At 58.4% G+C, this 20,707-nt stretch overlaps 1 protein-coding gene across 3 annotated transcripts in view; it reads left to right on the top strand.

Annotated features, from left to right (window-relative positions):
• LPCAT1 (lysophosphatidylcholine acyltransferase 1) overlaps window positions 1–20,707 on the top strand; it is a 61,745-nt gene that overhangs the window by 36,847 nt on the left and 4,191 nt on the right. Inside the window, exons 6-13 of one of the 3 annotated variants that reach the window (XM_050795197.1) lie at window positions 3,249–3,307; window positions 5,675–5,709; window positions 6,986–7,040; window positions 9,011–9,093; window positions 11,697–11,822; window positions 12,295–12,448; window positions 15,607–15,705; window positions 19,714–19,855. In XM_050795197.1, coding sequence (XP_050651154.1) covers window positions 3,249–3,307; window positions 5,675–5,709; window positions 6,986–7,040; window positions 9,011–9,093; window positions 11,697–11,822; window positions 12,295–12,448; window positions 15,607–15,705; window positions 19,714–19,855 — 753 coding nt within the window. Of the gene's footprint in view, window positions 1–3,248; window positions 3,308–5,674; window positions 5,710–6,985; window positions 7,041–9,010; window positions 9,094–11,696; window positions 11,823–12,294; window positions 12,449–13,097; window positions 13,312–13,605; window positions 15,587–15,606; window positions 15,706–17,910; window positions 18,510–19,713; window positions 19,856–20,707 lie in introns of those variants that run through there. The other 2 variants (XM_050795199.1, XM_050795198.1) reach the window with 2 other exon arrangements.

A 20,707-nucleotide genomic window follows, 5' to 3' on the forward strand; every position in this document is an offset into this window, starting at 1 on the left:
GGAGGGCGTGTGAGCACCTCTCAGCACATATCACAAAACCGAGGGGTGTCACGGCGGTGCCCGGTGGGAGCTCACTGCGTGCAGTCCAGGAAGGGCGCTCACCGTGCCGCACGTGGGTTCCACAGCGTCTGGGGAGACAACACGGCAGCTTGATCCCATCCCCGTCTCCATTTCCAGTGGGTCCAGCTGTGAGTTCCGCATGTCACCCTCAGGCACAGGGTTCCGGCTGCCTCGAGTCACGTGTTCGGAATCTCGCAGGCCCTCGTGGGTCTTAGCTGGGTACTTTTTAGTGAGGTTTGGAGCCTCCTGTTTGGAGGTGAAATGGGTGTGTGGTGCGTGATCCTGACGCCTCATGGGGGAGCCCTCCAGAGCTGTGGGGTTCTCCTGCCTTGAGCCTGACGCCAGAGGCACCCACAACCTCCCTGGTGTCTTGGGCTCAAGCTGCCCCAGCTCCATGGTGGCCCGCCCACTCAGACCCCTCCCTCCACCTTCCATCAGATCGCCTGATGTTGGGGTCACGTTGCTGGGGTCACCCCTGTTTGGGCACCACTGCCAACTCCCCGCCTTCATCCCCGGAGACCTTCCTGCATCGGGCCCAGCCTCCAGCCTCAGGCTCCTGGAGCCTCTGCCAGGGTCCTCCTGGGCGTGGGGGCCTTCTTTCTCCTGAGCGTCTCCTGTCTGTGCTGCACTGTCCACCTGAGTCCCCCTGTTGCAGACCCAGGCCAGGGGTGCCAGGGAGTCCCTGGGCTTGGCCGCCTCTGAGGTGGGAGTGACAGAGCTCAGCAGAGCCCCGTGGGGTCTGCTGGATGTGGTGGGTTCTGGCAGGGCTGGGACCCTCAGGCTCTGCAGGGATCGAGTTGCACCTGAAACAGGCCCATGTGGGGCCTTCCTCTCCAGTGTCCACACTCACCCTCTTTGTCAGAGGGCACTAGAGCAGGATCGGCTGACTGGGTGCCTGGAGATCCCCTCCTGGAAGGTCCTGGGCCCACACCCTCCACATGCCCACACCCCACCTGCCTGCCAGCTCCGAGCTCTCAGAGCAGAACACAGACAGTGAGAAGGCCCTAGGATGCTGCGTGGGTCCAGCAATGGCAACGACTGCCTGAGGATGCAGAGGCTGGGCCTGCCGAATGTGGCTGCCGCAGCTTTCCCTGGGCCACAGTGGCCTCCCTGCACTGGCTGTGAGCAGACATGGCTGCGGTTCTCCCTGGGCTGCAGTGGCCTCCCTGCACGGGCTGTGCCCAAATGTGGACATGGCTCTCCCTGGGCCATGGTGGACTGTTTCTTCCTGTGAGGTGGGCTGTGGGGGATGGGCATTATGAGTAAGGGGTGATGGCCTTCTGGGGGCTTCAGGGGTCTCTGCTGAGCCATCTTCCAGCCTCATTGTTGCAACTAGTGAAGTTAGACCCATGCCCAGCACAAGGTATGTGTGAATATGGAGGTTTCTGCGCAGTTTAGAAGCCTGCGCCTCCTCCCCTCAGCTTCGTTCCTGCGTTCAGGAGCCCTGGGCTCTGACTCCCTCGTCTTGGTTTCTCCCAGCCTGACCCTTGTGCAGCCTGCCCTGGGTGCCTGGTGCTGGTGGGGTCTGGGTGCTGCTGACCCTCAGGGGCCCCTGGGAGACTAGGGAGGCCGGAGACCCCTGCAGACTTTCCCACCGGGATTTCCATGGAGTCACTGACCTTTCAGGCTCGTGGGGGGGTTTCTGCGCTCTTGGGGACTTTCCCAAGCGGTCCCCAGTGTGTTGAGGTGTTCTTTGATTCTTACTGAGTTTCTTCAGTGATGTCCCCTTGACATGTGGTTGAGACGGTCAGCTGAGCTGCAGCAGCAAAGCCATTATTACCCGCAGCAGCTCTCGCCACTCCATGTGTGCTCCTGGGCTCGGTCCTGGGCAGTGAGGACTGTTTTCTCCACACTGCATGTCTGAGGGGCTGGGGCTCGGCTGCCGGGCGTTGGAGCTGGGGCTTGAGCCTGGGTCTGTGCCAGCCCTGCCGTCCTCCGCCTCCCCTGACACAGCCAGCCATCCGCCTGGGTACACAGAAGTGCAGGGTGAACTGCGTGAGCTCATTCCCAGATGCTGCTGAGCCCACAGCAGGAAAGGGGCAACCCAGCACTGGACATGGGGGAGCTACGGCACACAGGCCAGGGACTTGGGGTGCTGGCTGGACACCAAGGCTGCAGGCGGATGTCCTGCATGAGACGAAAGCTGAGTGGGTTGGGCTGTCAGCTCGAAGTTTCAGCCCTGACACGGGCCTCTGGCCTCAGGCCACGGCAAAAGGAGAAATGGCCCTGGGGACAGATGCTCCTGGCAGCTCCAGGGGCAAACATGGGCTCCATTCTCCCAGAATCGTGCAGAATCCTGCAGCCAGGACCAACCCAAGATTCTTGACCACAGTGGCACTCGCTGGCAGCCTGGGAGGAACGTGCTGCCTGGGGATTGACCTGTGTGGCCTCAGGTTGTCAGGCAGCGGGGGAGCCCTTCTCAGACCACCTGTCCTGTTCTAAAACTTGAGTACTTCTAATGCCTGAGTTTTCCAGTTAAAAACAAAATCGTTCGATAGACATTTAAATAGAATTTAAAATAGAAACAGAATCCACAGAGTCCATGGTGCCTTGCTCCAGCCTGCAAGGGCACAGCTTCAGCCAGTGAGAAGGCGGAGCGGCAGCTGGGTGCGGCCACAGTTCCACTGGGAACGGGAAGGTTCCTGAATCTCCGTGGCCTGTGGCTCTAGCCGGGCCTCGCTGGGGCTCCTCCTAATTCCTTGGGAGCCCATCAGGTGGCAGCCGCTCAGAGACAGTGGCAGGTCCCAGGCAGGTCCTGCTGCAGCTGTGACCAAGTCCGCCTATCCTTCGAGCTGAGCCCCAGGGCAGGTGAGGGTGGTGGGTGGGGCCCCGAGGCAGATGTGTGTGCTTGGTGGGGGCAGACCCTGACCCCATCAGGTGGATGGGCATGGCCAGTGATGAGGACCCTCACTTCCCACCGACGCCTTCCAGCTGGTGCGAGATGTTATAACAGAAAGTGTCCCTTGGCCGGGGAGCGCCCCTGGCCGAGGTTCCCGCCCATCCGTGCTGTGGCGCTGGGTGTTTACGGTCAGGACAGATGTTGAGATAGTCCAGGCATGGAGTGCCCTTGCTGACCAGGAAGGCCTAGACAGAAAAGCTCGTTTTTATCCCAAGAGCAGCATGAGAAACGCAGCAGATGCTGTCCTGCGTGGGCTTCCGTGGTCACACCACTGTTCCTTTCTCGGCAGGTGCGTTCATCCCGGGAGCACCCGTCCAGCCTGTGGTTTTACGATATCCAAATAAACTGGTGAGTTGTGTTTTCCTGGGGTCGGCTTCCAGGGAATTCTCTGGGAATGGGAACTGCGAGCTGCTTCTGTGCACCTGTGTCTCCACCTCTCCACACCCTTTATCTGCGCCACGGCCCACGCTCGGCTGTGCTGAGTCCATCTGGCCTCAGCTCTGGAGAGGGCAGGACAGGCCTGGGCCCTGGGCTCGGTGCGCCGTGTTCCCGAGTGCGGCCTTTTCTACACACGTGTCCCTGATCAACCCCGTGATTCCACAGTGGTCGCCAGTATCCCAGAGCCCTGCTTCCATAGGTCCTGAGGCAGCTGCCCTTTCCTCTGTGTGGCCAAACCTGACATTTTGGAGAGGGAACCCCCCAACCCCGCGTCACCGGCCAGGGTCCCCGGCAGCTTTCAGTACCCGGGGAAGTTTAAAAATTAAACTTCATGCTCCAGGAAGTTTAAAAATTAAGAACGTTTAAGTTCTGGAAGGCAGAGGCTGCTGGAGAGAAAGGAGGTGACTGTCATTTCTGTGGTTTTATCATTTAGTGCCCAGGTTTTGTTTGGTTTAAGAGAACAAAATTAAGAAGGCGTTTGGGGTCCAGAGCTCCTGGGGTGAAGGTGGTGGACCCCACCTTTGGGGAGAAAGCCTGGATGAGGCCTCAGAGCAGTTCCTCATGGGGACTTGCTGCCTCTGGAGGAGGCTCAGCCTGCTCTGGCTCTGCCCTGGTCCACCCCATCCCAGCCTGCCCTGGCTCTGCCCTGGCTCTGCCCCGGCCCCACCCCACCCCTGACCCAGGCCCTGCTCCATCCCCTGGCTCTGCCCTGGCTATGCCCCTGGCCTCAGCCCCACCCCCTGGCCCCGCCCCTGCCCACGTCCCGCCTCAGTCTCCACACCTGTAAGGTGGCTGCTGCACCTTCCTTTGGGAGCTCTTGGATGCTCAGAATACTTCCGGTTCCATCGGCCCCCCCATTTAGGCGGCCTCACCTCACGGGCTGCGGCTGAGCTCAGGGCATTCATTTGGTGCCAGCTGTGTTTCCCCTTCCACTGCAATCACTCCCGCACGTCCTTGCCCCTTCATGGGCTCCTGGAGCATAAAGACGGCCCAGGCGGACTCAAGGTCCCCACAGCCCACTGGTGCTGGGCTCACTGCAGGTTCCTGGTAGAGCACCCACCTGGGAGAGTGCCGAGGAGGGCCTGTCCCTCACAGGGAGCTTCCTGTCTATCGCAGTTCCTCTTTGTGATGGCAAAGGAAAGCACTGAAAGAAAGACCTCACGGGTCAGGACACAGTGGGGCAGAAATACAGGTGACCTCTGGGTGCCGGGGTTCTGGCCCATCTGCCTCAGGGCCTGTCCCGTCCGATGCCTGTGGGTTTCACGCTGCCCGGAGGGCTGATGGTCAGGTAATAAAATGGAGTCGGGGCCGGTAGTCACACGACTGAAAGGCCTCGTCCTTCTAACTGAGGCATGCGTTTGTCAGCCAGGCTCCTGGCCAAGGGCCCCTTCCTGCCTCTGCTGCAGAAACCATGCCCCAGTGCAACTCCTATGGGCAAAAAAATCAACCCAAGGACAACAGACTCTGATCTGTGCAGAACTCTGGATTTTCCACTTGTTAAGATTGTTTCATCAGTGTGTTTAAAGCAACACACTGTTACTGGACGCACCAAGAAGCACCCAGCATGGCCGTCAGGGGAGCAGAAGGTCCACCGCAGGGTGACAGTGTCCGGGCCTCTGCCATCAGGGCCCCTGCTGTGTGGTCCCTGCCCGGCAGCGCTGAGGCTGAAGATGGGACTTCCAGAGCACCCGGGGTGGGGGGCCCTGCACGTGCACAGTGGCTGGGGGAATACCCAGAGCACTTGGAGAGAGCGGGGAGCGGGGGAGGGCTGGGGTCCCGGGCGCACACTGGAATCGGTGTCCCCAGGCCTGTGAGGAAAGAGGAGAGCAAGCAGGGAGGGAGGAGCCTTTTCCCAGATCCTAGGGGCTCTGGGAACCTGTAAGAGGGGGCTCTGAGTCCTCAGGGACTCTGGGGATCTTGGGGGAACTCTGGGGACCTGTAAGGAGGTCTCTGGGTCCACAGGCTCATCAGGGCCTCCTGGATGCTGATGTCTGAGCTGACGTCAGGAGGGAGGGTAGAGGGAGTGGGGAAATCCAAGAGAGACCCAGAGTTCTCTGGGTCCTTAGAGGCTCTGGGGACCTCAGGTTGGGGGCTGGTCTGAGTCCTGGATCCTCAGGGGCTCTGGGAAGCTGGAGCTCTAGCACCCTCCTCCCTTCCCCTGGCTGCAGCGCCTCTGTGGGGTAGGAGGTGCAGGGAGAGGCTGGCACCAGCACACAGGTTCAGGTTCAGCCCCGGGTTCAGGCCCTGTGCTGACTGACCCTGCCTCTTCCTCCCCAGGACACCATCACGTGGACGTGGCAAGGACCTGGAGCGTAAGTCGAACGCCGTGTCATCCTCTTTGTCCTGTTGTTCCGTGAACACGTAGGGGCTGCTTGGGGTCTGCTGTGCACACTAGTTACTTTTGCAGTTGTGAAAGCAGCTGTGGGACAGCCGTTAGGTTCAGCGCATTGTGAAAACTAAACGCGCAGACGTGGCCCCGTCCTGACACTCCTGGATTCTGGGGTCTTAAGTTCTGCGTCCTCAGCACCAGCAGGGAGGGGACGGTGAGTCTCACGTTCTGCTCTTGAGTTCACCAGCTCAGTAGTTGCCGTCGTCCACCTGGCGGCCCCTGGTAAGGAAAGTGGAGATTTAGGGGTGTCTGGGGGGACCCCGTCTGCACAGGCGCAAGGACTGAGTAGTGCTGGGTGGGAGGCCAGCCCCTATTGTAAGTCAGTGTCCCTGTCCCCCGGCACAGACACTGAAGGTCAGTTATGCAACGATGAACAACCCCACGGAAACGGGAATGAGCCCCAGAGGAGAAGCCGGGGCCACAGGCTCTTCAGGGCCTCCTGGGTGCTGATGTCTGAGCTGACGTCGGGAGGGAGGGCAGAGGGAGCGGGGAAGTCCAAGAGAGAGAGCAGCTGCATCCCAGGCGCTTGGGAGGACATGGGTCCGCTGGTGCGTTCAGGTGAAGGTGTTGGGTCCGTGCTTCCCAGGCTGGCGTGTGGAGGCTCCCAGCTGGGAGCAGAGCTGGGAAGGGACTCTGGGGGGTATGGGGGCTCTGAGGTCCCTGGGGCCTAGGGCTGGGGTTGGCATGACAGGGCAGAAACAGGGTTGGGGCGGTGGGCTGTCTGTTGGGGGCGTGTGGCCCTGGGAGCAGCTCTGAATGTCTCCCATGTCAACTCCTGCAGCAGAGGCATGGAGATCCTGGTTCTGAGGTTGGGAACTCTGGATCCAGGCTAGAGGGGCGGCATGACTTAGGGCCTGTGCTGCCTGGGGACGGCGAGGAGGGACAGGTGTGGAGGGAGGAGGGATGGGTGTGGGCTGTACGAGGTCTCCTGAGCTGGAGAACAAGCAGGAGATGGTGTCTTGCTAGATGAACCAAAGACATCAGCAGGTGTTGAATCAGAAAAGCAGCATTTCCACCCACAGCTGCATGTCACACTGGGGCTCGGGCTGGGTGGGCACAGCACCCCCTCCGCGGGAGCGTTGACTGCCCGGTAGTGCCCTCTGGAGGGCGCATCTGGAGGTTTCACTCCAGAATTAGAAGTAATTTACTTCTTAACCTGTGTTGTAAATCTGCTCAACATTGCGCAATCTGTTTTAAAGGCTGGAAATCCTGTGGCTCACGCTGTGTCAGTTTCACAACCAAGTGGAAATCGAGGTTCGTATGGATACGGAGTTACACAGTGCTCTTCACAGTGGCTGATGCAGACACAAGGTTACACCAGGATGCCCAGATAAGCCTTGTACAATGTGACGTAGCACCTGTCTTGCTTTCCCGTCTTTCCATTTCTCAGGGCTTGGCAGAGGAGCCTCTGGTTACTTTACATCAATGACTTTATGTCTCTTGTATGAGTCTGAACCACTTGGATACGATTTGGGTTTTTGTTCTTTGTTTTTCTGAGACAGCGTCTTGCTCTGTTGCCCAGGCTGGAGTATAGCGTTGGGCTCACTGCAGCCTCTACCTCCTGGGCCCAAGCGATCGCCCTACCTCAGCCTCCCGTGTAATTGGACCACAGGCACACGCCACCATGCCTAGCTAATTTTTTTAGAGACGGGTCTCGCTTTGTTGCCTAGGCTGGTCTCAAACTCCTGGGCTCAAGCAGTCCTCTGCCTCAGCCTCCTAACGTGCTGGGATCCCGGGCATGAGCTACCACACCCAGCTGTGTAGGAATTTTTTAAACCTACCATTCGTTATTATGGGTATTGTAGCTTAAGGGCATATGAAGCTGGCCCACATGCAAAGAATTACTCACTTGGCTTTTAGTTTTACTTGACATATTTAATACTGCTGAGCTTGTCATAGCACCTTGCTCTGTTTAATACATAGTCAAAGAATCCCCTTCTCAGCCTGACCCAGGTCTCCAGAGTCAAGACCTTGGGCTAAATAGTCACCTCTGTGTAGCCTGCACAATTTTATCTAAGTCAATGAGGAGTCGTTCTTTTTTTGTTTGAAAGGGGAATTAATATGCACTTCTTGCAACTGGAAATAAAAGATGAGTCACATGCAACTTAAATATTTAATAAAACAATTTGCTGCCTTAAATATTGCAGAGCATTACGAAATATACCGATGAGCCCGGCTTTCAGCCCAGCTGTTCACTTCCACAGAGGATAAGCCACTCTCATTACAGAGGACTGGGCTGAAGGGCCTCGGCCCAGGCCTGAGGGCGGCAGTCCCCCCACCCAGCAGGATTATGTGGCTGGATGGGCAGTGGCTGGGAGGGTGCAGGCCAGGCCTCGAGCACAGAACACAGGGACTGAGCTTGAGCTCCTGAGGGCTCCCTGGTGTTGAACGGCTGTGTTACAGGCCTGGTTTCTAATTTTAAGATTTGAAAAGAAAGTGAATGGCTTTGCAAAACTGCTCTGTCCTTATATTGTTCATACAAGATGCAAATGCTGATGCGAGGAGCCATGGCAGTTTACGGAAGTTCTAGAAATAACAGCGAGAACTGGGGTTTCAGGATGTTCCTGTATTCTGAAATATTCCATATGAGAGAAAAGGACGTCCAGGGTGGTCTTCTGCCCTTTCCTGCACCGTGTGCACTGTGGGTCACATTCATTTAAACTGCTGTGTAAGTGTCACTCAGGCAAGGACAAGTTCATTGGACAATTTCTTTTAATTTCAAAATGCACAAGGTGCCAATAATCTGTTCCAAATGTCGGAATAACGTGCTGCAGTATCCCCATTACAAAACGGATTCCGTGAGAAGTTGGCGTAAGCCCTCTGTGAGATCAGGGAGCCGGATGTTCTGCCGTAGGCAGCAGGTGCTCCTAGGAGCACTGACGGGGGTGAGTGTAGATCAGGGAGCCGGATGTTCTGCCGTAGGCAGCAGGTGCTCCTAGGAGCACTGATGGGGTGAGTGTACATCAGGGAGCTGGATGTTCTGCCGTAGGCAGCAGGTGCTCCTAGGAGCACTGACGGGCGTGAGTGTTCAGGTGCACACGTGTGCAGTTCATGCATCTTGGGGTGAGTGTGTGCGTGCACGCGTGTGCGCATGACAACTTTGAAGACGGTTCTAATGGGCATTGCTTTGACAGATCTTAATTTGTCAGCCTCCCAGTTGTCGTTATGGTATGTTGCTGAGGTCAGCGTCTGGTGATACTAACGCAGCTTCTCTGTGTGCTCAGTTCCTTCCTGTGTACAGCCCTTCTGAGGAGGAGAAGAGGAGCCCCGCACTGTATGCCAGCAACGTGCGGCGAGTCATGGCCGAGTAAGTGAGCAGCTCCTTGCCCCGCTGCTGAGTCAGGGGCGTCTCCCGGAGTGCTGCTCCCTGTGTGTTTAAAATAGCCAACAGTGTCAGGAAAAGGCATTCTTGCTGAAGCACAGGAACCAGCTCCATGCATGTTGGTGAAGTGTGCTTGGCCTTGGGCTGCACGTCCCTTGTTTCCCTCTGATGGCATTTCACCGTCTTTGATGTTTGGAAGATGCATGACTGATTTTTCCAGACCTTCCTGCAGCTGTTGGTCACCCCAGGCCCTATGTTCCCTGTGCCCTAAATGATCCAACGGGGCACTGGCCTGGGCCAACTTCACATCTGTGTGGTGGCCTCCACGCCTGCCTTTGCTCATCCACCTGTGTGATACTTACCAGTGCCCTTACCCTATCTGGCGGGGCAGAGCGGTGGCTGCACATTTAATCTTGTAAGGTGACTTGTGCTACTTACACAATTCTCATGCATGCAGTTAGGAAGAGGGAATGTCCTCGCTTCCCATGGTCCCAGGTCCCCTGCTTGCATGGCCAGCAGTGCTGTCGGCTCACACACCCTCCTCTCTCCCTCTCTCAGTGCCGTCAGGTCACACGCCCTTCCCCTCTTCCTCCCTTAGTGCCGTCAGCTCACACGCCCTCCCCCCTCCCTCTCTCACACACCTTCGCCATCTCCCTCCCTCAACACCTTCCATCCCTCAGGGTCCCATTCCCCTAAAACTTGTCCTTGCAACCAGGTCCTCCCACCTGAATTTACCCCCACCTGGACACCTCCCTAGTGCTTCCTCCTGCAAAGCTCTGTCCAGTGGAGCTGGAGCCTCCCCTCCACCAGGCGGCTGCCAGACCTGAGCTGCAGGAGCCACCTGGGAGCCACATCCACCTCAGTCCGCCGGCCCCACCCCCAGGCTCCTGCTGCAGCAGATGGGGCATGGCTGGGAACTTGCCTCTCCAGAGAGCCCAGAGGGGAACACAGCCATGGCTGGGCCAGCAGAGTGTACCTGGCCCTGACCTCCCAGTCACTTTGTTCGCACTCGGCTGACACCCTGCAGATTCAGCTGAGCGGCCCTTTCCCTCACATTCCCGTCCTCTCCCTCCCAGAGCATGTACCCGAGGGTAAAAATGGGTCCTGCAGTCTCTGTCCCCCAAAGCTCCACACAACCGCACCACAGGCCGCTCTGAACAATACAAAAAGCTGAGTAGGTGCCAAGCCAGGGGAATGCATTCCCACCTCCAAGCCCAGCACCTGTGATCCAGACTGCTGCCAATACCTGCTACTTTTGGGGACTTGGGAGGAGGAAAACACATTTTACAGAACTCAAGGAGAGATTGCCTATGGGCCTCACTGATTATTTTAGAGCCCTCCATTTCAAACGGACTCTGAGGAACCTGCACCTTTTTTCAGGGTATGAGAGTGCCGCCATTTCCATTGTAGTAATTCAGAATTCTCTTAAAACCCCACTCTGAATTACCAGGAGCTGTGTTCATCACGTCAGGGCCATTGAGGGGTCTACCACCATCAGCAAAACCCCCACCAAGGAACATGGGAGGGAGAAGCAGCCTCGGACTCCTGGGCCTGGGCGGGTGCCCCATGCAGCACCACTCAGGGCGTGGAGTTGGTCACGAGCAGAGGGACCCTGGCGGTGCCGCCTCCCGGCTGGTTTTCCAATCCCGTAGCGGGTCCTAGGAGGCAGTGCTGGAAGCACGTTCTCCTCCCCTGCCCGCTGCGAGGACAGCGGCACCCCAGGGTGGCAGAGCGCACACATCCTTCCCTGACCTTGGTTTTCCTCTGGGATGGGGCTGGCCTCCGTGTCATTCAGGGTTCTGAGATGAATGACACATGTGCAGTGCTGGCCTGGAGAGAGGTGCCACCCAGGACGGGCCATCAGGAGAGGCCGGGGATGGCCCCAGGTGTGGCTGGCGGAGGTGGGTGGTTCTCCCAGCCAGGGCTCCTGTGAGCTTCATGGGCAGCCCCTCAGTTAGGCTTGTCCTTCTTTCCTGTGGATAGCCTGAGACTCTCCTGCTCCCAAATGGTGATGCCTAGGTTTGCCAAGGGGAACTTGAGCGGCTCTCAAATAGGACTGGAGAGGCACCGATTTCTCAGCACTTGAGCACACACGGCACGGCCAGGGCAGCTGTGGGAGTGAGGGCGCCCCCCGCTTCACTCTGCTTCATGTTACGGTGCTTCACAGACAGTTGCTTCACGTTTGTGGCAACCTTGTGTTGAGCTTATCAGCACCATTTTCCAGCACTGTGAGCTCACTTTGGCGCCTCTGGGTCACATTTCAGGAATTCTCACACCATGAGCTCACGTCGTGTCTCTGCATCACATGTTGGTAATTCTCACAGTGTTTCAAACTTTTTCACGGTTCTCGTGTGATGGCAGTCTGTGATCGGTGACCGTTGGTATGACTGTTGCCATTGTTTCAGAGCACCCCTATGAGAGTGAAGCTCATCGATACATGTGTGACTGCCCCAGCAACAGGCCATTCCCCTGTCTCACTGCCTCTCCTTAGCCCTCCTCTCCCCTGAGCCATCGGCGGCTACTCCGGTGGGGCGGTGGGAACTGGCCGCCATGGGGCTGGGCTGACGGGGGTGCTGCCCTCCTTGCAGGGCCTTGGGCGTCTCCGTAACGGACTACACGTTCGAGGACTGCCAGCTGGCCCTGGCGGAAGGACAGCTCCGTCTTCCCGCTGACACTTGCCTTTTAGAATTTGCCAGGCTCGTGCGGGGCCTCGGGTGAGTACCTGGTTCTCCTTACCTGAGCGTTAGCTAGAACCCGTGCTGCCAAGGCCGGCGGGGGCTCCCTGGGGTTGCAGGGCGGGGAGCTAAGGAAGTAATTATTAATGATGTTTATTCTGGTGTTTGCTTGGCTTTTTTCAAACATCAACTTCAGCCTACATAGTGTCTTTAAATCCCTTAGTGCCTGGCACCAGCTGTCTGTGTGGGTGGCGCCCCAGGAGGGCCACCCTGTGTCCTGCGAGACCTGCCCTGGGGAAGGGAACGGGTCTCAGGGGCACCAGGCACCTGGCTTGACACTTGGACAGAACACATCTCACACCTTCCAGTTAGGAGAATGCCTTTTCTTGAAAACTAACTTGCTGCTACTTCTGTAAATAATTCTAATATTTTGATGCATCTGACAACTAAATCTAGTGTTAACGTGCGCCATTTTATTGAGAAAGAAAGCTTTCCCTCTCTTTTTGTCTAGGCTAAAACCGGAAAAACTTGAAAAAGATCTGGACAAATACTCAGAAAGTGCCAGGAAGAAGGGAGGAGAGAAGATGGGTATTGCGGAGTTTGCAGCTTCCCTGGAAGTTCCTGTTTCTGACTTGCTGGAAGACATGTTTTCACTGTTCGACGAGGTAGGGGCTGTCGCCTGAGGAGCGGGGTCTCCGCAAAACCTCCTGCTTTTTGAAGTATAGATTGTTCTCATTCTAATATAAATATATTTTCACACGAATTTGAAAGCAGAGACGGGAAACCACCCCTCACTACCCCACCCTGTCATTGTGAGGGTGTTTCCTCCCATGCTTTTAAATACATGTACACATTAGACGTTTAAATTGCCCTTTACTGATGAACGTGCCTGTGGTTTGGGGGTTTTTTTAGTCTGATTATGGAGTCTAACAATATCAAATGGTGACGCCCAGCCTGGGGTCTCCAAAGGGACCCCCTGCAGGGCCCCTGCTCACCAGAGCTGCTCTTTGCAGCGTCAGAATTTCTAGTAATGCGCCCGTCCTCTATGATGGGCTTGGAGGCCCCCCGCCAGCCTGTGGGTGTGAGAGGGCTTCCTCCTGGCGCAGCCGCCCACTCCCCTCCGCCCTCCACACGTCATCCCCAGGTCCTCATCGTAACTGATGAGGCATCCATGGTCATGCCAGGTCATGTTCATGGGCCTGAACATGTGGGCAGCCTTGGGGTTTTAGGAAGGTGCGAGGTGGTATGCAGGGGCGGGACAGGCTGCCACGGCGAGCCACAGGTCGGCCAATCCTGGTCTTTTCTGGGTGTCAGTGTCACAGCATGGACACTTACGCTGTGGTCCTAGAGGAGCCGGTGACACGCCAGGTATGTGTAGAGGGCTCCTTCAGCCTTGACTGTCCCGCTACAGCGTCGTGGGATTCCCCGTGTGACAGTGCGATATGTGCTTTGCACCAATACGGAGCAGCTGTAGTGCCGCCCCGGGTGGAGCCCGGGCAGGCAGGAGGCCTCTCTGGCCAGAGAGCAGGTGAGGAGCTCTCAGGGCAGGGGGACTCTGGCCAGAGAGCAGGTGAGGAGCTCTCAGGGCAGGGGGACTCTGGCCAGAGAGCAGGTGAGGAGCTCTCAGGGCAGGGGGACTCTGGCCAGAGAGCAGGTGAGGAGCTCTCAGGGCAGGGGGACTCTGGCCAGAGAGCAGGTGAGGAGCTCTCAGGGCAGGGGGACTCTGGCCAGAGAGCAGGTGAGGAGCTCTCAGGGCAGGGGGACTCTGGCCAGAGAGCAGGTGAGGAGCTCTCAGGGCAGGGGGACTCTGGCCAGAGAGCAGGTGAGGAGCTCTCAGGGCAGGGGGACTCTGGCCAGAGAGCAGGAGGTGAGGAGCACCCAGAGCCAAAGGAAGGACCCCCTGGTTGGAGAGAGCAGGAGAAGATGAGGAGCACCCAGGACGGGAAGGAGGCCGCCCCGCGCGTGTGCAGAGCGTGAACCAAGGATCACAGTGTGTGGCTCGGGGCGTTCTCCCACAGGTACCACGGGGCCCCAGCCACGGGGCCTCTGCTACGGGGCAGCTGGAAATGGCGTCTCGGATGCGAGGCCTGCCTGGTGTCCGTGCAGCTGCGGCTGCGTTTGCACCCAGGGCTTTACCACGGTGTTGGAATTGAAATGCGAAATAGTGAATGCTGGTTTCACAGGCAGCATTCCGAGGTCACTTATGACACTGTGCGGTTAATTTTTTATTTTCTGCAATTTCAAATGCGCATGATCTTACGAGGTAGGAATATTCTCCGTTTATACGCAGGACCTCAGACCCCCAGGCTGAGACCTTCTCCGAGCCAGGGACTTGGTCGTCGTTTCCACCTGCCAGATACCCAAGCCCCAGTCCCGGTGCCCATGCCTTGCAAGGGGTGTGGCGTAGCGCAGAGAAAGCTGTCAGTTCCCTCAGAAGACCCTCAGGGACCTGTGTGCGCCTCACCCCTAGCACCTACGGCCTGTGTTTGACACAAGCGTAGAGGGGCAACTGCTGGTCAAAGTCCTCCCTCTGCTCCTGGGTGCTCCTAACCCCCGGCTCTCTGACCAGGGCGTCCTCCCTCTGCCCCTGAGTGCTCCTCACCTCACCTCCTCTTGCTCTGACCAGAGTCCTCCCTCTGCTCTTGGGTGCTCCTCACCTGCTGTCTGGCCAGAGTCCTCCCCCTATCCTGGGTGCTCATCACCTCCTGCTCTCTGACCAGAGCATCCTCCCTCTGCCCCAGGTGCTCCTCACCTCCTCCTCTCTGACTAGAGTCCTCTCTCTGCTCCTGAGTGCTCCTCACCTCCTGCTCTCTGGCCAGAGTCCTCCCCCTGTCCTGGGTACTCCTCACCACCTGCTCTCTGGCCAAAATCCTTCGCCTGTCCTGGTGCTCCTCATCTTCTCTTGCTCTCTCCAACAAGGGAGTCCTTCCTTTGCCTCTGGGTGCTCCTCACCTGCTCTTGGCCACAGTCCTCCCCCTACCCTGGGTGCTCCCCACCTTGTTTTCTCCAACCTGAGAGTCCTCCCTCTATCCCTGGATTCTCCTCCTGCTCCTCCTGCTGTCCTCCTGGAACCTCCTCCTGCTCTATGACCAGGGAGTCCTCCCTACACTCCTGGTTGCCCTTCATCTCCTGCTCTCTGAACAGAGTCCTCCCCTTGTCCAGGGTGCTCCTCACCTCCTCCAGCCCTGACCTGGGAGGTTCTTTCCTGTGGCCTGGGCACACCCTGCAGCCACGTGCAGATCGTCCCCATCATCATCAGAAGTGCAGACCCTGTCAGCCCTGACCTGTGCCTCTTACCACCCTGCTCACTCACAGCATGTCCCTGGAGACGCTGGGTGTGAGGAGTTACTGAGAATGGTCAGCGCAGGGCCGACTGGCTTCCACAGCTGGCCCAGGCTGCGCGTTTAGCTCCACCTCACAGCTCCGGGTTCACCTTCTTTCTGCAGGATGGATGGGTTGCCATAAACAGACTAAATTCCTAGAGCCCAGAAGCAGCCTTGGTGCTTGTGGGGTTTTCTCAAATGCAAGTCTCGGCAGGTGGCAGGCACTGCATTGCGTGTGCTTTGCTGAGGTGCTTCCTGTGGCAGCCTTGTGAACTCTGGGAATTCATTGTAATGGCCCCAAAAAGTGTACGCAGCACAGTGACCTTGGAGAACCCACTTGGTGGAATGTCCTTCCAAGATTCCCTTTTCACGTGGGCAGGCGTTCCCGAGTGAGAGCGGGACTGGCCCTTAATTAACACCAGGAGCCGTGGGAAGCCCTGGCATTTCTCCAGTGCCAAAGGCGGCGGCCGAGCTGTGGCTGAGAGCGTCTCTCTCCACAGAGCGGCAGCGGCCAGGTGGACCTGCGAGAGTGCGTGGTTGCCCTGTCTGTCGTCTGCCGGCCGGCCCGGACCCTGGACACCATCCAGCTGGCTTTCAAGGTGAGTGCACAGTTCACATGGATTTGACTGGGGGTAGGTCGGTGCAGTCACGTCAGCACCACTGTTCATTTCTCTAGTTCCTTATAATATCAGTTAATTGATCATTTGCCCAACTGCTATTTTTACATAAGCTTTTTATGCTAGCTGTTTGTAAAATGCCCAAAAAAACTCCCAGATTTATTTCTTGCTGGAATTAGCAATCCACACTCATCAGAAAGGCATGGGTGAGGTTCTTCATGGGTCCTGGGGCACCTGGGTGGGGCTGGTGGTGTCACACCCCATCACACACTGCAGGGCACCTAACACAGGGGCCACACGCCTCGCCCTCTCTCCCCCTCGGACTGTGGACTGGTGAAGAAAGCATGGCTTAGGAGCTGCCCGCCTCGGCTAACCCCAGGGGCTACATGTCAGAGCCCAGTCATTCACCACTGGCGGAGTCTGGGGTCCCAGCCCAGCTGCAGACTCCTGGGAAGCCCTTAGGACCTGCCTCACCGCAGGGGGTGGGGGAAGGGAGTCGCTGCTCCCTGGGGGCTGAGTGGGGTCTGGGTCAGGCCTGGAGGGCGGGAGGCTAAGTAACCCTAAGGGTTTGGCCTGGCCTATGCTGAGGCTCCAGCAGCACCAATGTGGATTTCATCTGGGATAGAGCGGGGCCGGCTTTTCCTGTAACAGAGGCAGTTTTACCAAGGCTTCTCACAGGGTGTGACTCACATCAGCCAGACTCTCGAGGGCCTGATGTGTGAGTCAGGAAGCTGCTTGTCTCTCATTGCTCCAAGAACTCCCTTCTGTCGCTTCTGACGCCAGCACACCCTCTCCATAGCAACACTGGGGAATGTCCCCACATGCAAAGGTGGCTTGTGGGGGTCACCCCAGGCAGGATGAACTGGATGACCTCCACATTTGGCGGCCCTGTGTAAGAAAGCCCGGCCTCCACGCCTCCTCCAGGCCTAGGCAGCCTGCGTCCCAGGGCCCCTGGTCTCAGCCAGGCCCTGTGGCCTCACGGCCCCCGCTGGCCCTGCTTTCACCGTGCCCTGGTTTTTTGTTTTTTTTTTAATTTTTTTGAGACGGAGTCTCGCTCTGTTGTCCAGGCTGGAGTGCAGTGGTACAGTCTTGGCTCACTGCAACCAACCTCTGCCTCCCAGGTTCAAGCGATCCTCGTGCCTCAGCCTCCCAAGAAGCTGGGATTACAGGCTCATGCCACGACACCCGGCTAATTTTTGTAATTTTGGAAGAGACAGGGTTTCACCATGTTGGCCGGGCTGGTCTCAAACTCTTGGCCTCAAGTGATCCGCCCACCTTGGCCTCCCAAAGTGCTGGGATTACAGGCATGAGCCACCGCCCCCTGTTCTGCTGGCCCCACCAGCCCCTGCTCTAAAGCTACAAGTATAATCTGGAACTGAATGATAGCAGTGGTGGGGGTGGCATTGCCTTGTTTCTCAAACAGTGGGCTGTGGAGCCCAACCGTCCCCCCGCAGAGGCCCCGCCTGCAGGTGGGCAGGGTAACTGGCTGTGGTAGGGTTGAGGACGCCTGCCGGGGAGGACAGTGTGCACGGGGTCCCTGCTTGGGGTGGGTTGGGAGGTCTTTCTCAGGTGAACCAGGCGATGGGTGAGGCCCAGGCTGCCCTACAGTGACCCCTAGGGGCAGGATGGGTGATCCCGTCTCACAGGCTTCCAGGCCGGCTGATGTGGCTGCGTCTGCGTCCCGGCGACGACGCCTGGGTCCCGCCTCACCTCCACCCTCAGCAGCTCTGCCCCGACAGGAGATGCCCTGGCATTCTTCAGCTTACCTGCCTTCCTCCCACCTTCTTGCAGGCTGCCTCCCCGTGTCCCCTTTCTGCAGCCTACACCTTACATGGCGTCATTTCCTGATGTCATGGTCACTGCTTTTCTGCTGCCCTGGGACCCTGGCACATTCTAGGGGGGCTGCGTGTAGCCGGAAGGGCTTCCACGGAGCAGTCTCGTGTGAGAGAGCATGGCAGCTGCACCAGCGTGCTGCCCGTGGGACATACAGATGCAGGACGCTGCCTCCAAGGCTGACTGTGGCCACAGAACTCCTAGCACCTAGGACCCCAGAGGCACATGCCAGTGCTCAACTTTCCAGATGTGCAACGCACAGACGTGCTTCATACGCCTTGGGGCCCCTTGTTTTTGTTCTTTTTCATTATTATTACTGTGTAAACCCTTAAGATGTCCTGGTAAAAATTGCAGTGGCTCAGAGAATGGACAGTGAGAACCTGAAGTCTGTCGCCTGTAGTAGCCTCGGTCCTACCTCTGCATTTCCCATGCAGCATCTACACCAGGCTGAAGGATGAAAGTCCGCACCTGCAGTTCTCATGTCCAAACGGACACCGATGTCAGGTCGTCCCCTCTGAAGCAGCCTTGCAGCCACTGGGGGGCAGGAGGCACTGCTCCCTGGGGGCTGAGTGGGATCCGGGTTGATCAAGGAGCTGGAGGCCATGGCCCTGAGGGTTTGACCGGGCCTGTGCTGAGGCTCTAGCAGCACCAGCCTGGATTTTGTCTGCAGATGTTTGATTCAGGAAATCTAAAAGCAGGAGAGAAACGTAGTCCACAGAAGACAGGGTGGCCGCGTGCACCAGCGCTGTGGGATGAGGCCCAGGGGAGGAGGGTGGAGGGTGAGGATGGGGCCCCCAGAGCCTGCGGCAGTAGGCTGCGGGAGTAGAGGCAGAGCCTCGGGAAGAGGGTGTGATCCCTGGGACAGCTTGCCAGGCCAGCGGGCTGGAGGCGTCAGCGTTTCTCCCCTGAGCACCACGAGGAGGAGCCGGGTGAGGTGAACGTGCAGCCCCTCCTTGAAGAGGCCACAGAACTCCTAGCACCTAGGACCCCAGAGGACCTCGCCCCTGGTCCCTGCACAGAGAGGGCCGGAGCCTCACGTGCAGCCCGCTTCTCCGAGGGTGGAGTGAATGCTCACAAGATAATAGCGCACTGGAGCAGGAGAAGGGGAGGAGGGGCTCGGAGTCAGGGCGACGGCCCTGTCAGGAGTCCCGGGAACCGCAGGCCGCAGGCAGAGAGGGCGGCGGAGGATAGTGCATCCCCAGGTAGAGGACTGGGGGCAGGAACCAGGTAGAAGAGCTGGCCCATCTGAGGGGGCAGGGAGGGGTCCGAGGGAGCCCAGGGGTTGGAGCGGAAGGACACGGCGGCGTCTGAGACGAAGGTGCTGCCACAGAGCCCGTGGACCAGGCTCGAGCCTCAAGGGCTGGGGCAGGACCCTGCACCCCACAAGGAGCTGAAGTGTTTCCGAGGAGACAGAGGGACGGGCAGGCCCTGAACAAGGGGTGTGGGGGATCCCCAGGTCACAGGGTCCGTATGAAGCCAGGAGGGGAGCACCGTGGAGCTGGGGGGTGCGGGCGGCAGGTGCCTCGCCCCTGGTCCCTGCACAGAGAGGGCCGGAGCCTCCGCCTCCACAGCTGGAGCAGGAGGAAGAGAGAAGGCCTCACATGTGAGGCTCAGGAGAGAGCCCAGTCCTGGTTTCCGCTCCGCCCGGGGCCCTCCCAGGTCATTCTCATTTCTGCTCTTGATCTGCCCTGTCGATTTCTAACCATCAGGGCTTTTTAAATGTTATTACTGATGCTTGTGAACACCTCCGCTGTAGCCTGCACTTACGCAGGCAGAGGGCTATGGGGAGACTCTGGAGCCCAGGCTTGCGCCGCGCTCGCCCATGGCCCAGGCAGGTCCCTTCTGCGGCCTCCCAATGACAGCCACAGGTGCGGGTTGCTTTGCTGAGCTATCACGGGTGGGGTGGGCAGCGTCTGAGTCCTTGCCGGAGAAGCATCTGCTGTGTGTCCACAAGGCACCTGGAGGGGCCAGATCCAAGGCACAGGGCCCTGCCACGTGGCTCCACACGGAAGCTCAAGTCCCCCGTGTCCAGCCGCCAACCCTGCAGGTGCCCAGCAGTTCTGAGAAAGCGGGGCAGGGCCTCTGGGGTGTCCCTGGACAGCGGGGCCTGGTGGGCAGGGGAGGAGGCCGCAAGGTGACACCCAGCTTGCCTTGCAGATGTATGGAGCGCAGGAGGATGGCAGCGTCGGCGAAGGTGACCTGTCCTGCATCCTCAAGACGGCCCTGGGGGTGGCGGAGCTCACCGTGACTGACCTGTTCCGAGCCATTGACCAAGAGGAGAAGGGGAAGATCACATTCGGTGAGCCGGCAGGAGTGGGGTCGTGCTCGCAGCCCCTGGGCAGGGGCCAGGCAGTGTGGGGCGAGTCTCCGTGGGAGTCCAGGACGGGAGTGGAGTCCTTGCCATGCCTCCATTCACCAGGCTGCCCTGTGTATCACAGAAACCCCTGAGAAGGAAGGTTCTGGAGACCCGGCAAAGTTCGTAGGGAGCTTTCCAATCTGTTTTGGTGATTTATACAACCAAACTGCAAGCCCAGTTCCGAAGCTCTGAGCCTTCCGTGGCCTCAGGCTGGGATCCAGGTGCCTGGAGGTGGAGGATACCCGCACCAGCCTTCGAGGCCACTGGCTGTGGCCTTTGTCACTGCCGGCCGGGGAGGGGTCTGTCAGGAGAGACGAGGAGGGGCACTGCAGACCACCGTGCCGCCCAGGGCGACTTCCTCCCGAGAAAACTCACCTGCCTGGATGTCTGATGAAGTGACTGGTAACACCGCTGTTTCCAGAGCACGAGCTGTCGGTGTCTGGGAAATGGCGGCTGATATTTTTAAATTGCTGTGCAAAATCCGCAAACCCGAGCCCGGGGCGCCTCCGTCTCCTGCAGTGTGAATGAGCCACGCTGCATCCACCCGGGGCTCCGAGGGCTGCAGGCTCTGGCCTCGCTCCTCACGGTGGATGCCGCAATCCCCACTTTGAAGTGTGGCCTCAGAGCAAATGAGAAGACACGCGAGAGCGCTGCGTGCACAGCGTCTGCGTGGGGTCCGGAGGCGGAAGTGCAGATGTGCGCACTTGTTTCAGTATTGAAAGCGCGTATGTGTGTTTAGTTACCGTGTGTGTGCACACGTGTGCATGCTTTTAGTATTGAAAGTGTGCATGTGTG

This window comes from Macaca thibetana, chromosome 6 (genome assembly GCF_024542745.1).
Source record: "Macaca thibetana thibetana isolate TM-01 chromosome 6, ASM2454274v1, whole genome shotgun sequence".
Lineage (NCBI taxonomy): Eukaryota > Metazoa > Chordata > Mammalia > Primates > Cercopithecidae > Macaca > Macaca thibetana.